Source organism: Cotesia typhae, unplaced genomic scaffold (assembly GCF_013202065.1).
Source record: "Cotesia typhae breed Kobodo isofemale line unplaced genomic scaffold, CoteBio_Ctyphae contig_4, whole genome shotgun sequence".
NCBI lineage: Eukaryota > Metazoa > Arthropoda > Insecta > Hymenoptera > Braconidae > Cotesia > Cotesia typhae.
In genome coordinates, this window is record NW_027423748.1 from 3,226,773 (window position 1) to 3,242,348 (window position 15,576).

Genomic DNA, 15,576 nt, shown 5'->3' on the forward strand with positions numbered 1-15,576 from the left:
ATTTTACTAAATTGATAATTATTAACGCTTCTATTTCATAATCACTCATGATAAATCTCCATATTTGTTTAACCATTGAATAATAAAAGTAAATTTTAGATAGGTTGCACGAAGAAATATTAAAATACATGAGATCAGTACATAAAAAGAAAAAAAAAACGTAGTGTTCTACGTTATAAAATTCCGTCTACATTTTTTAATATACATCTTTTTATTTATAAAGGACAATTAGATAAAATCAGTATTAAACTGATAACGATTAAAAGCAAAAATGGGTAATTATTTATTGTTAGTTGAATATTTATTTGCATTAACGCTGGTTAACTGGCTAAAAATGCTTTGAAGCAAACCCCGAAGAAATGTTCCCCGAGGGACAAATTAGTGTGGAATTAGCGTGTGGATGATTGTCGATTAAAAATAGATAGAATTAAACAATTAAAAAATAATAAACAAATGATTATTCTGCCATGGATGACTTAAGTAGCGAAGAAAGAAAAAAAACTAAAATTTTTAATCAACATTTTTTAATATTTAAAATAAATAAAACGCATAACTTAACTTTAAAAATTAAAAGTTAACGCTGCTGACTGTCAACTTCGGGGAACTATCTTCCTCGCTGGTGTTTTCATGAGAGAATTTATCCAGCCGTGGATAATATAATATACTGCATTTATAACACCAGAAATAATAAAATCCAAGATTCACATAAGTAATTGAGACACTGTAAAAAATTGGGAGTAATTCCGGAGTAAATCTGGATTTTAATTTGGAATACATCCGAGTACGAAATTCTTAGACTAAAATCAATTTTTATTGAGTTGAAACAAATTTCTTCTTTAAAATATATTAAATTTTTCTTTTCGTCTGTAAAAAAAAATAAAAATAAAAAAAAATTTTTTTTTGTCTGTATAAAAAAATTACAAGAAAAAATCGAATTAAAAAAAAAAATTAAATTTCAAAAACAAAATTATTTCTATCAGTATAAAAAAAAGTTTAATTTGAATAAAATAAATTAGCATAAAATTTTGCCTTATTAAATAATGAATTTTATTAAATTGCACTGTACTTTTTTAATTGTTGATGTTTTTAAAAATGTAAGCTTATCCCGATGTTATAATCATCAAGAGCTTTCATTTGAATACCCACATGAATTTTCATATATTTTTCATGTATACATATATATATAATATATATAAATATATGAAAAATTGATGTGGGTACTCAAATGAAAGGTCTCGATGAGTGTAATGTCGGGGTGAGCTTATATCTTTAAAAATGTTAATAGTTCACACGATACAAGGTCATTTCTAACTGGCCACAAAATTTTGCTAATTCTCTTAATAATATAGATTAAAATTGAAAATGAATTTTATAATTTTTCAATGAGTAACAACTATTTTCTTATTTTTATTTAATGAAAGAAATAAATAATTCACTCCGCGTAGTGAATTCTATTAATAATCTAAATAAAATTCGCCTCGGAATGAATTTAACTCCCCTGAGTTAATTTTTTACAGTGAAATACCAAGCGAAGACTATGAAATTGATAGAAGTAAACATCAACAATAAAGAGATAAAATTGATAAACATCAACCGGATGAACTTTAAATACGTATGAATGATTGCATTATTATACATTAAATATAGCAATATATAATGAGCTTTATTCTCTCACGCGTTAAAAATACACCAGTGTACCACACTCCATCCAGATCCACGTCCAAAGTCCAAGACAAACCAACCAACCGTAGTAAACATTATAAAATTTTAAACAAACCAAACAACTAAAAAGTTAAGACAAAGCAAACAAAGATATTAAACGAGTTTAATAAAAAATGAACAAGTCCATAGAAAAAAAAAATAATGATTATAATAATGACTGACGGAAATGAACGTAGGATTCGGGATTTAGCGAGAGAGTTTAGCGATGATCAAACAAGTTTAGCTTACCAAAAGGAACGTCACTCCTTTGCTTTTTATTTATTTATTTATTTAATTAATCAAATATAAAGATCTGTACTACCCGCAGCCTCTCTCTCGCATAAAATTAATTAGCTGTTGGCGGCATACCCTATTTTTATTTATTTATTATTTTAACTTAAGTATTTTTAAATAGTATGTACCATTAAATAAAAGCAAGCACTTTGCAAGCTCACACTGCCCTTAAATCTAGGCACTTGTCTTACGATCCGGATAATTCCAAATAAAAAAGGAATTAAAATTAAAAAAAAAAAAAAAATAATAATAATTATAAATTTGAAAACCAATGTGATCCTTCCCTTTGTCCTGATGACCAAAGGGCACTGATTAACCGAATGTATTTTTTTTTTGTTCTTGAATAAATATTTTAAAGTTAACAAATAGACTCGATTGTCGTTTCTAGATGCAAATGGATCGACTACTCACGTGCTGGTCACGAGCCTTTTTTTACATATATTTTTTTGTTTAAATTTAACGAATACGAACTATCGATTAAGAACTGATTTTTTTAAAAAATGAGCTTCTAGGAACGATAAATCAATTATATTAACAGTGAGACAATCCCGGATTCGGTGTTATTTGTACAAGGGATTACGGAGTAAAGTAGTGGTATGCTGCAGGAGAGAGAGGGTCAAGTAGGATGAGGGAAAAATATATTATATTAATAATAAAAAACTAAATACTTAATAATAATATTAAATTAAAATTAAAAAATAAAAAAGTTAAATAAACTAATGAATAATTAATTAATTAACTAACAAGAGTAAGATAATCGTTGTGGATAATGCCCAAGCGATCAAGGCAACCCGGGATTTAATTTTGCATCCCCGCCTTAGTCCGTAATGCCTATTATAAATAGATAGATCATATAATAACGATAATTATACAATATAAACAATTAAATGGATGATTAAAGGTTAAAAACACGATGAAAGCTATTAATTAAAAATGGTTATGGAAGTTTTATGCAATTAAATGGTTTAATACCGTATAGTACTGTTTTGCTAAAATACGAGAAATTAATATTTATAATTAATAATTAATGATAAATAAAATTTATTGTTGATTTAATGTTTATATACAATTGCAGAGTTTAAGATTGGAGATACAACGAATTTGTAACTCATTATGCGAAACTATTATTTATAATGATTATTAATTATATTTATTATTATTATTTATTAATTCAAAAACGCGCGTATATTTAATCATCTATTTATAATTAATTAATTAATTAATTATAATTGTATTTAATGTAATGAGAGTGGTGATAAGAGAAAGTGAAAGATAAGGTGAGAAAATTTTAATTATTGGCCTCTGGTGTTGCCTTATCAATTAGTTTTGCAGGGTAATTATTATGTAATTGATGTTAATCAAAGCTTTTATTATTAAAATAATAAAAATAAAAATAAAAATTTAATTAACAACAAACACCTTTCTCATATTTTGCAAAACAGTATACGGATGGATAATAGAAAATAATTATTATAATAAAACAAAAATACCAAAATAATTGACATGACTGAGTCTGTTATTTTGCAGTAATTACGTTTTATACAATTTTTTCTCGCGTTATCGTTGATTATTAAAAGTAATTAAATAAAAAAAAAAAAAAAAAAAAAAAAAAAAATAAGGCATTGATCGCGTAATTAATGAGTAACGTAAACTGTAACGCATGTGATTGTTGTGAATTTTTATTTTACTTTTAATTTGTTTGCTAAAAAAAAAATCTAATTAATTTACTTGAGTGTTAGTTGATAATTGTAAAGACTGGAGTTTATCCTGATAATTTTATCCTAATTGTTAAGTTACAAAGCTTTTTAGGTGATTAATATTAATAATTACAGTTATAATTATACAAAAAAAAAAAAAAAGATGATTAAGATATTGTTTAATTAAGAAAGGCACGAATGAACATAATTTATTTTATTATTATTATAATTATTAATTATATTACATTCGCGTCTTTGTTTTTAAACTCTAGTTGAATTATTAATTATTAAGTATATATAAACTAAAATTTATATTTAATGGTGGATTTTATTTAAATATTAATATATATATTGAATGATAAAAAAAATAAACAAATGATTATGGCTATATATATTATATAAATATATATATATATATATATATATATATATATATATATATATATATATATATATATATATATATATATATATATATATATATATATATATATATATATATATATATATTATTATTATATATTATTATGAATTATTAGAAATTGAAATACTCGTAATAAAAAAACGCCGACGCTTCCTGTGACTCGAAATAATTGATATCAATTGATAATTAGTAAAGTATCCTTTTAATTAATAATTTTAATTTTATTTTCACTTAAATTTTAATGATATTATTTATATAATTAGAAATTAAAATAATAAATTCATAATTCGTAATTATTATAACTAGTAATTAATAATTACAAATACAAAAGCCTGCATGATCAATAATACAGAGTAATTAAATTTAATTTTAACAAAACTTTAAATGAGACCGATAATTATTTAACAAACTTAAAGATAAATATTTTAATTTATTAAAAAACACCACCTTCTTCATAAACATCGTCTTCTTCTTCGTCCTCCTCGCCATTTTTGAAGTAATTATTTGCATAGTCAGTTCCTTCGTCCATTTCCTCGTCTTCCTCAAGATCCTCCTCGGGGTCTTTGTCCTCGTTTTCTTCCTCATCACTGCTCTTCTCTTCCTCTTCCAAGTCATCTGGATCCTTATCCGTCTTCTCTTCGGCTTCTTCTAGCTTGGCGAGTTTGGCGAGTACATCGACTTCTTTGTTCTTCTTGGATCGATTGGTCGCTGTCTTTCCCTTGCGCTTCTCTCCTCTAGGTTTCAGCTCCACGGGCATGACAGTCCAGTCGCAGAATTTATCATACCGAGACCTGGTGACCATTTCCGCGGCCAAACGATCCGACCAGCGATCAATGTCTTTTTTCTTATTAACGTCGACGTTGTGTCTTGACTCAAAGAGACTTTCGGCGTAGTCACGTTTAAGTTCAAAGAGATATGGCCACTCATCTGTTATTTGTAATTTTGGTGCTTTGTGCTCTATAGGAGGAAAATTTGGTGGTGGCTGGGTCACTTGGAGCGGCTGTTCTTCCGATTGTTGCACTCCAGCAGGTAGATCTACATCTCCAGCTCGGCCACCACGACCTCGGCTACCGCGACCACCTTGTCCTCCACCACCCCGACCACCTCGTCCTCCTCCTCCTCCTCCTCCTCTACCTCCTCTTCCAGTCATTATTTAAATATTAATTTTTGCAGGCTTATTTTGAATAATTTATTATTTTTAGTGAATTTATAACTTTGATACCTGAAACATTTAAAGAAATTTTTTTGTTATAAAAAAATACGATGATTGAAATTAGCAGCACAGTAAAAAATTTTGCGTCAAATAATTTTGTGTTAAAAATTTTTGTCTTAAATATTTAACACTTTTATGTGTAAATTTAATATTTATTGTGTTAAATTAACACAAAAAAGTGTTAAATATTAAACCTACAAATTTTTAACACAAAATTTTTTGACGCTTTGACGCAAAATTTTTTATTGTGAGATAGATAATTTTATGAAAATTAAGGCAGTATTAGTATTATGATAATTTTTAGTTCTATTTCACAAAAAAATTGGTACTGAAAAAATATTTCATCAAAGTTGCATTCATAACTATGATACTGACTCTAATAGACACCTAACAATTTTTAAGATATTAATAACAATTAAATTATGATGAAAAAAATTTAGCAAAAAAAATTCCACACGTAGAAATTTAAAAGTTACAAGTGCGAATTTAAAAAAATTTTTTTCTTTTTAATAATTGATTGGTTATAAAAACTTTAAAAATTGTCAGGTGTCTACTAATTTTAGTATTATTCATAATTTTCTGAAATTTTTACATAGAATTTTGTTTTTAATTTATTTTTTCACAAATTTTGAAAAATTTTAAGATTCCCACTAATTTTAGTATCGCAAGAAAGTGGGTTGCAGTCAACTAGTCAGACTGACAACATTCCGAATTAATAAATTACTAGAACTTGGAAAGTTAATATAAAATGTAATTCAAAATAATTAATTTTACAAATTTTAAAATTCCGAAAAATATAGTGTTGAATAGAGAAAAAAACTAAAGCTATATTAATAGAATTTTTCAAAGTCACAAAGTCTCAATAAATTAAAAAACATAACGAAAATTTTTACGCCAAAATGAATGAATAGACGAACACTGATTTAGCTGAAAAATGTAAATATATAGTTATTTGGATGAGTAATTTTCGACCGAATTATTATTTAGATGAATATATGTCGGAATGAACTTTTTTTGAAATTAAATTAATTTTAACTCTTAAGGAATATAAGATTTATGTTTATCTATATTCAAGAGCTCGGTGTTTTATAATTTACAAAATTGTTTTTCGGCTGATATTTTATTTAAGCTAATGTATTTGATAAACTTTGAATGTAGCAGAATTTAAAATTTTCTAGAGTTTTGATAATTCGAAATGTTGTCGATCTGACTGGTTCACCGCAACCCACAAAAAAGTTATATTTAAAAATACTGAAAATTAAGTTAGCCGCCGACATCTCAAAATTTTTAGAATGTTTTAGAATACAAGTGCAATTTTTCAAAAACATTTTTTCGTTTCAATTTAGTAAATGAAAAAAAAAAAAAAAATTAAAAATTAAAACCTTCATCTAACTTTAGTATTATTTAAAAATTATAAATAACAAAAACTAACCTTAATTGGTGACTTTTAAAGTTTTCTTTGGTTTGTATGATTTACTTGTTAATTTTTCAAGAACCTCTAAAAATGCCCCGTCGCAAATGATTTTGGCGTATAAAGAACACGAAGGACACACTGCCTTTATATCCTCTGGATCAATCTCGTATTGTTCAAGTAGTTCCTCAGGAGTTATTTCAAAAAAATCACCACATGGACAGTTGTAAGTCAGCAAATTATCTTCTTGGTCGTATTTAAAATCCTCAAGTTCAACGTCGTCGTGGTACGTCGTCATACTGTTTATCTATTAAATTATTCAATAATAAAATTTACATAAAATACATTTATCATTTTTCTTTAAGTATTTTTATTTTTAAAGAACTAAATAACATTATTACTTACATTTAGGTTAGAATTTTATATATATTTTTCACGCGCGCTCTGTTTGCAGCTGACACTCATACTGACCTACGGGTAATGCAGGGTAATCGCTTGTGATTCATGTTAATTTACGGAGCAGCTGATCGCAACACTCTCTATAGGCAAAGTTAGGAATCTTGATGACATCTCAAAGATCATAAAAAATCTACACCTGCGGGAAAATTAGAAAATAATAATTATCGTGATGAAAAGATTCAATACAATCCCTTGAAATTCCCAGATAGCCTTTTCGTCCGCAACTTTCCGTCAATCGCTTGGTCAAAGTTGCTTGCAATGTACGGCTGAAATTTGAAGTCAACTTTACCGAAATCATTTCTCTGCTTATTATAACAGCAACAAGCGGGCAACTTGAACAGCGAAATTTGTCGATTGCAGTTTTTGGTTTTTTACCGTGAGGGTGATGATTTGTCGATAAATTGTGTTGTAAAATTAATTCCCTTAATTACCGTCGTCACAGTAATTGGCTGTCATTCACAGATGGCGCTGTATATAAAAAAAAAGAAAAACCCTCCAAAATTTGAAACAAGGTTTTAATAAAATGTAACTCAAATTTTTATTTTTACCTATACGTTTTATTATCAAATATTATAAAAGTTTTATAATTAAATATTAACTTTAAAAGTATTAATTATCGCCGTAAGATGAAACTTTTTTATGTTATTGGTCACACACTTGTTCTATAAAATGCTGCTAAAAAAATTTAGCAAAAAAAAATTAAACAGATAAAAACATTCTACAATCACAGTCATGTGGTATTAAAATTTATGTTACTAATTTTAGCGAAAAAATAACAGAGCACCCCGTGCATTTTGATGTTAAACTATTCTCGAGTTTCTATAATTTATTATTAGAATTTTCTGATTCGTGTATGGCAGGGGTTCCTTTGCTACTTTGACCAGATCCTTCAGATGATTGAAGTACTGTATCGTCTCCTTGACGTTTTTTAGAATTGTTCCATGGTTGTTTGTGATAATCCTCGGGTAATTTACGTTTTGGAGCCTTCTTTTTCGCTACTGTGCCATCCAACTGTTTCTTCTTTCTGTTATTCACTCGAGATACAGCAGCTTTTAAAGCGCTTTGTACAGCAGTAGCAAAAACTTGGTCCGTTGTTTTATCAGGAAAGAGTTCCTCCATTCTATTTTTCTTACAAAGTGTAAACCTGCGTCATCATCCATCTCGCCATAGTTGTCAATATCTTCGTGACTTTTAAAGGGTAAAAAAGTAGGTGGTCCAACTCTTCTACTGGTTTTTTGACCCTCAATAACCGTTTTTACATTTTCTTCAATTTGCCTATAAAAAGAAAGCAACATTCAAAAACGTCTATGGTTGAAAGAAGCAAAAAGAAGATTCTTAAAAATTCTACTGCATAATATTCTCACGTAATTTTTTGAGTCGTCTCTGCTTGATTTTCAGCAAGTTGTCTATGAAAAAAAAAATATCATTAGGAAACAAGAAAATTGAAAACAAACAAAATTTTTAGAATTACATAGAAAATCTACTTACGTTATTTTATAATTTCCCGCAGTTTGATTTTCAATTATTTGCCTACAAAAAAAAAATATTTCATGTAATAACATCTCTAACCAAAAAACATAGAATGTTTTTACATTACCAATCGCTCGATTTACTTTCAGACAATGAACATTAAAAAATGTACGTCACTAAATATTTTATATAAAAAAACTTACATCAATAAAGCATTTGTTTGTTTTGCTTGACGAAGAAGTTCATCAAACTGAGGCGTCTGAGTCAAATGTGGTCGAGTTATGACAACTCTCTGCTTGGAGTTTCCAATTGGTTTTAATGCTCGTCCGCTTGGATTAGAAATCTGGGAATTCTGCGAATTTGCCAACAACATTTGAGATGAATTAATTATAGAATATTGATACTGGGGGTGTTTCTTCGCTCTTGATGTCGTAGATGCGTCACTGGAATTTCCATCGCTTAGTCCCTAAGTAATTAAAATTATAGTAATTATATATTTTTTAATTACAATTTTATTAAAAATAATGATATTCCGTTCAACTAAAAAATTAAAAATAATTTAAATAGTAAAAACAAGTATGGTATTTATTTTTAATTGTTTTCATAACTTTTTTTTATAAGGTAAAAGGATAATATTCTACATTAAAAGCCTATATATAAGTTAATTACCTTAGACTAAATTTATTTATACACTTAGAAATATCTACTTTAAACCTAAGATTATTACTAAAAAATTACCTTCACCAAGTACCTACGTACAAATCATACCAAACTCACTCAAAACTGTTCGCAGCAAATGAGTATTATGATCTATATGGAGCGAAAAAAGTTTATTTTGGAGTTAGTGTCATTAGATACTTCATCAACTGTTTTCAACTTTTACTCTTACTCACTCACTTACTTCTTCAACTACTATTAAAAAATTGAATAAAATATGGTAGTTATAATATTATTTTTTTTATAATATTAGGATACATTAGCTCTGAAAATTCTTCAGAAGATCAATTCAGGCACTTCTTCATGATGAAATGAAAAAAAAAAAAATACAAAATAGAATGGATTTATATGTATAGAAAGGATATGTATATGTGTTGCAAATAAAATGGTAAATTTAATAATTTTGTAGATTTGATAATAATAGTTATATATATAAAAAATAATTGCCGAAGTTCTGTTAACTTTTCATCACAAAATATCAAACAACTCACCTCATCGGAATTCGACATTTTGTAGAGAATAGAAGCCAAAGTTCGGTTCGACAACAGAGTATGCCTTCAGCAAAATAATATAAAATAAAAATGTTGTAATTAAATAGTATTATGTAAAAGTAAACGAAAAATCTTCAGATGTTGTTATAAATATAAAAAAGAAGCTCGTGATTATCGAGTACGGATGTTAAATAATGACGGATGCAAATGGACGCTATTGTCTATCGTAATTTCAACTACTCTGAATGTATCTAATTTTTTGGCTAAAATAGCCAGTAGATGTCGCAATATTGTAAGTAAACGGTGAATGTACAGAACGGAAATTTTAAATGCTATGCTCATTTTCAATCAATAAATAATTAAGGCGTAAAAAGAAACCTGAAAAAAAAGGTCTGACAAATAAATTAATGGCCAATTATCAGTGTATAAAAACAAGTGAATTCATATTTAATGATAATGGAGACTTGCACGTTGGCATTTGTATGTTGGCGCACGTGCATTCTATGCAGAGAAAATGGTGGATAAGATATTACGTTGAATGTAAAAAAAATATCGAATAGAATTGTACCAATTTATTTATTGCAAAAAGTAACTTAAATGAATTAGTAGAAAGTGAGCCAGCCACAAATAAATAATTTTTTATTAAAAAAAAAGAATGTATCTTGCGTTTGCTCAACTACTGCATTTATTTACTGGTGTAACCTGCAAGCTAACCAATAATAACAAAATAAATACAAAAATAAATAATATAAAATATATATATCGTAAGAGCTTTTGGATATAAAATAACAATCAGTAATACAAATAAATAAATTACAAGTAAATGACAAAAAAAGTAAGTATAAAAAAAATGACTTGAATGAATTATATTATATGATTTTGGATTTGGCATATATTAATTAATTTTTGTTGATAAGAAAATCAAAAAATTAAAAAATCTTAAATAAAAGTGAAAAAATGAATTTAAGAACATTAACAGTTTTAAAGTGTATTTTTTTCTAAATGTCACTCTCTTCACCATTAGTTAATCTATTTATAATTGAATAATAGTCATTAGTTACTTAAATTCATATTCACTATTTATTCCGAGTAGTAGACACAAAAATGAACTGAAATTTATCAATTTTCTATTTTTTGTAGGTTCTGTAGTAATAGTCACGTCAATGTATTGGAGTAAAAATTTTAAAGTATACTCCGTATGGAATAGAAAAATTTATAAGGAAGATTGAAGAAATTATTCATTAAAAATTTGCTGGTTTTAGTGAATTAATTATGAATTTCAGTATAAATGAATTTGGTGATCGACCAAATGGCCGAAAATCATGGGACCAATTATCCGAGGGACGTAAACGGAAGTTACGAAAATTACATAATGATACATTGGATAGAATGGTTAATACTAGTCAAAATCAGCTTACTGTTGAAGATAACCATTCTGTAAATAATAATGTTGATTCTGAAAAAATTGCACATACTGTTGATATTACCAAGAATAATTGTCACACATTTTTTAACCAGGAAGAAAAAATTAGTAGTGACACAAACAATGATCGTTTTTTTAATGCAAACAACAACAATCTAATTTCTGACTCCAATGTATCAGAGGTTTCACTGGAATCTAAAAACCAGAATCAAAATTCGAAAAATAATTTCAATCAAAATTTTCCAGACAATATAAATACAAAGAGTGCAAAAGTCGACGCTAATACTAATGGCACTAAACCAGAAGAGCTTTTGCTGGAATGTAACAACCGGAATCCATGCAATGTTAAAAAAATCTCTTATGACGAAGAAACTTTTAAACAAAAGTTAGCAAAGTGTATAATAGATAACAAAATTAATTTAACTCAAAGTAAAGCCTTATTAGAAGTGTTGCGCACACATCCAAATTTTACTTTTTTACCTAAAGACTCAAGATCATTGTTGAATACACCACGTCAGAAAATTAAAACTAAAATTGTGCCCCCTGGAGAGTATCTGCATATTGGACTGGAGTTAATGCTTCAATTTATTTTATCCCGTGTGAATCCTGATTCAATTCCAGATGAGTTGAAAATTGATTTTAGTACAGACGGCGCTGAAGCAAATTCAAAAATTCAAATGTGGCCAATCCAAGTTCGCATTATTAATGTACCATATGATAAGCCCGAGCTTGTAGGTGTTTACACAGGAGAAAGCAAACCTAGTAGTTTTGCCGAATTTCTTTCAGACTTTATTGAAGAAGTAAATCAGATTAATTTTAAAGGAGGTATATCTTATGAAAATAAATTAATACCTGTTCAAGTGCGATGTTTTATAGCAGATGCTCCTGCGCGTGCATATGTTCTCAACCATAAAACTCACATAGCGGAATATCCTTGCTCAAGATGCTACGTCGGAGGAATAACATTTAAACATTCGAAACGTTATCCAGGTGTTGATCATACATTAAGGAATGATACTGATTACAGGAAAATGGTTGATAAAGAGCATCATAATGAAGTTTCAGCATTAAGGGGCACACCTAGTGTGAAATTTCGAAAAAGTCGATTTTTTTTTTTTTCATATTTCGGTAGATTACACCTTTAAAAATAACATATTAAAATTTCAAATCGATATATCAAATAGTTTTTGAGTTATAACATTTTAAAGAGCAGCCGCTCGGCAGCTAGAGTGTCATTAGCTGCGAGACGTACCTGAAGTATTGTTCAGAGTCTATTGTCTCTTCCAGCCCCTATAACACGATTCCAGTTTCTATTGTTGGCTCTCAGGTATACAAAAATATATCATTATAATAATTTCTACAAATTTCTAGAAATTTTTCGTTTACTGCCACGTAAATTATTTTCGGAGCCAGACACATTTAGTCTCATTGTGATCGTTGTATCGAGCGCATCATAATTTTACACGTACTATTTTCTTGAAAATGAGTGATCAATCTTCATATTCAAATAAAAAAGGAACTCACAATGTTCCTAAGCATCGATCAATTGCGAAAAAACGCAAGTTTACCGGAAATAGATTTACATTTGAGCAATCTACTGCGAATACCAGTACGTCCGCAGAAAAGTTATTACAAAATAATGACAATAATGTTGTGATTGACCCATCTCATGGATATTGTATTTTGCAATTTTTATCAGTTTTTAGTGCAATTAGTAATTTAGTGGTGTGTAAAACCTGTCAAAAAAAGTTACTTTCAATCAAGCAAGTTCAAGAGGCCTAGGGTTCAAAATTGCTATTATTTGTGAATGTGGCAATTCGTATATTAATTCTGGACCAATGATTAATAACGCATTTGAAATAAATAAACGTATTGTTGCTGTGATGCGTCTATTGGGCATCGGAATAAATGGGATAAATCTTTTCTGTGGATTAATGGATTTAGCATGCAAATTTTACGACCAAACTTTTGCGGGATGTTTTACGAATTTACAGATTGCAGCCGAAACTGTTTGTAAGCTCAGTATGCAGCAAGCTATAAATGAAGAAAAAGAGCTTACATTAAAGAAAGAAAATTCGGAGACAAATTTGACTGTTAGCGGCGATGGTACCTGGAAAAAACGTGGCCATACTTCCCGTTTTGGAGTAGTTACGCTGGCAGGAAAATACAGCAAGAAAATTCTTGATTCATGCGTAAAATCTACATATTGTCAGAGTTGTGTTTTTTGGAAGAAAAAAAAAGATAGCGAGAAAAAAAAAGAGGAATGGCTATCATTACACGATGAAGAATGTGATGCCAATCATAAAGGATCTGCCTCAAAAATGGAAGTGGATAGTGTAAAAGACATGTTTGGTCGTTCCATTAGTAAATATGGTGTAAAATATACCCGCTATATTGGTGATGGTGATAGCGCTACCCACAAAGGACTTATAGATTTGAATCCTTATGATATTCCTGTTGCTAAATTGGAATGCTATCTACATGTGAAAAAAATAATGGGAACACGTTGCCGAAGTGTAAAGAACATTAATAAGAAATTAACAATACTCAAAACAACAATGAAAGCTACAACGGTTTACTTTGGCACTTTTCACCCAAGCATCTTCATAATGGCTTCAAAACTATTGAATTGTCAAATAATTTTGCAACTGCAATATTTAATGACGGTTATTTGAAGATATTCAATGTAATGGGAGTGATAGTTGGACCTGCAGCAAGAGATTTTGCGGCTCTTAAGGACGACACGAGAATACGAATCGCTGATTATCGCCAAAGGGCTTCTTCAAAAGAAGGTCGATCATCTCGAAGAAAAGCTTCTTCAGCTGAACAAGCCCTTTTCGAAGAAGAGGAAGGTGTATTATATGGCCCTGGAATAGCAGATTAGCTGTAAATATGATTTTAAACCACTTATAACAGTGGAAACGATCATTTTATCTTTAAACGCGTTTTTCTCGAAACAGCATTTTCCGAAACAGCATTTGCTGCAGTGATTACTCAAAAACAAATGATCCGATCACTATCGAATTTTTTTTACATGTTCTATATATAGTTCTCCGTACAATGACCTATCGATTTTTTGATCTGATCAAAAATCGAATTTTCGCAGGCCACAAACGACCAAAATTTTAGGTAAAATTCGACTATTTTTTTTAAAACGCCGCCATATTGTCAATTTTTGATTTTTTTTTTTATCGTAGGTCATTGTACAGACAATATTATCTAGTTTAACGAGATATTTTTTTTTTAGATTTCATCCACGGAGAAGGCCGGAATCACTGCAGCAGTGAAGGACCTTTTTTTTTTCGCGCCGTTAGAGATCGACGATAACTTAAAAAATATTTAATTTTTTTCTACAAAAATTTCATTATGTATTCTTAAAACATGTATAAATATATTCTTAAAATTTTAAAATAATTGATAAAGTATTTTTTTTAATAAAAATTCCCAAAAATCACGTTTTTTTTAGGCCGTTACACTAGGTGTGCCCCTTAAAAGACCTCGCTATCGATCATATTAAGCAGGTGCCATTTGATTATATGCACCTAGTTTGTCTGGGTGTTATGAAAAAGCTTATAGAGTCGGTTGTTTTTGGTAAATATAAGCCAAAAAAATTGGAAAACTTTCTAGTGGATGTTTTATCTAACCGATTAATAACATTGCAAATGTACTGTCCTCGGGAATTCGCAAGAAACCCGCGAGAATTATGTAAATATACAAAATACAAAGCCACAGAATTTAGACAGCTGCTTTTTTACACATTTATTGTGGTTTTTTGTGGAATTATTGCAGATGCGCAGTATAACCATTTTTTATTGCTCCATGCGTCTATGCGAGTTCTATTAAATAATTCATCGTCACCTGAAGCTATCGAGTTTGCGAAACAAGCACTTGATAAGTTCGTAGTAGATGCTGTAGTAATTCACGGATTAGAATTTCTTTCTTACAACGCTCATGGGCTTACACATTTAGTACTTGATTATCAACTCTACGGTCAACTAGACTCCATATCAGCTTTTATTTATGAGAACAGCATGAAAATGTATCGAGCATACTTTAGGAAAAATAATCAACTGCTTCAACAAATTTATAATCGGATTCAGGAACAATTAAAGTTTTCTGAGCACTTGGATAATAACTATGATCATGAAGGATTTAAGGCATATAAAATTCACCATTGTGGTCCTATTATAGATGGTTTAAAAGAATCTTCAACACAATATGAAAATATTCAAACACCTAAATTTTTTTATTCAATTCAAACTAGTAACAATACAAT

At 28.7% G+C, this 15,576-nt stretch overlaps 3 protein-coding genes across 5 annotated transcripts; 1 reads left to right on the top strand and 2 right to left on the bottom strand.

Annotated features, from left to right (window-relative positions):
• Positions 1 to 4,316: 4,316 nt before the first annotated feature.
• On the bottom strand, positions 4,317 to 6,900 carry Polr3g (RNA polymerase III subunit G). Its single transcript, XM_074242188.1, has 2 exons — positions 6,762 to 6,900; positions 4,317 to 5,338 (listed from the first exon to the last, which is right to left on the bottom strand). The coding sequence occupies exon 2, from the start codon at positions 5,264 to 5,266 to the stop codon at positions 4,550 to 4,552; it is 717 nt and encodes a 238-aa protein (XP_074098289.1). The 5' UTR covers positions 5,267 to 5,338; positions 6,762 to 6,900; the 3' UTR covers positions 4,317 to 4,549.
• Positions 6,901 to 7,734: 834 nt separating this feature from the next.
• LOC141527049 (uncharacterized) lies at positions 7,735 to 10,073 on the bottom strand. Of its 3 annotated transcripts, XM_074242304.1 has the most exons (6): positions 9,878 to 10,067; positions 9,408 to 9,479; positions 8,873 to 9,135; positions 8,688 to 8,729; positions 8,564 to 8,605; positions 7,735 to 8,474 (listed from the first exon to the last, which is right to left on the bottom strand). In XM_074242304.1, the coding sequence occupies exons 3-6, from the start codon at positions 9,040 to 9,042 to the stop codon at positions 8,252 to 8,254; spliced, it is 477 nt and encodes a 158-aa protein (XP_074098405.1). In that variant the 5' UTR covers positions 9,043 to 9,135; positions 9,408 to 9,479; positions 9,878 to 10,067; the 3' UTR covers positions 7,735 to 8,251. The 3 variants fall into 3 exon arrangements, with proteins under 3 accessions (XP_074098405.1, XP_074098406.1, XP_074098404.1); XM_074242305.1 differs by lacking the exon at positions 9,408 to 9,479 and having other exon boundaries at positions 8,873 to 9,021; positions 9,878 to 10,073; XM_074242303.1 differs by lacking the exon at positions 9,408 to 9,479 and having other exon boundaries at positions 9,878 to 10,068.
• A 109-nt stretch (positions 10,074 to 10,182) lies between these two features.
• LOC141527048 (uncharacterized) lies at positions 10,183 to 12,758 on the top strand. Its single transcript, XM_074242302.1, has 2 exons — positions 10,183 to 10,712; positions 11,018 to 12,758. The coding sequence occupies exon 2, from the start codon at positions 11,150 to 11,152 to the stop codon at positions 12,443 to 12,445; it is 1,296 nt and encodes a 431-aa protein (XP_074098403.1). The 5' UTR covers positions 10,183 to 10,712; positions 11,018 to 11,149; the 3' UTR covers positions 12,446 to 12,758.
• Positions 12,759 to 15,576: the final 2,818 nt, after the last annotated feature.

What these genes read in the sequence shown, in the direction of transcription:
- LOC141527048 (XM_074242302.1), top strand. Translation starts at nt 11,150, where the DNA reads ATGAATTTCAGTATAAATGAATTTGGTGATCGACCAAATGGCCGAAAA.
- Polr3g (XM_074242188.1), bottom strand. Translation starts at nt 5,266, where the DNA reads ATGACTGGAAGAGGAGGTAGAGGAGGAGGAGGAGGAGGAGGACGAGGT.
- LOC141527049 (XM_074242303.1), bottom strand. An exon ending in CAAACAAATGCTTTATTGAT is followed by an intron (nt 8,730 to 8,872) that starts GTAAGTTTTTTT and finishes TTTTTTTTGTAG; the next exon opens with GCAAATAATTGAAAATCAAA. An exon ending in GAGACGACTCAAAAAATTAC is followed by an intron (nt 8,475 to 8,563) that starts GTGAGAATATTA and finishes TTCTTTTTATAG; the next exon opens with GCAAATTGAAGAAAATGTAA.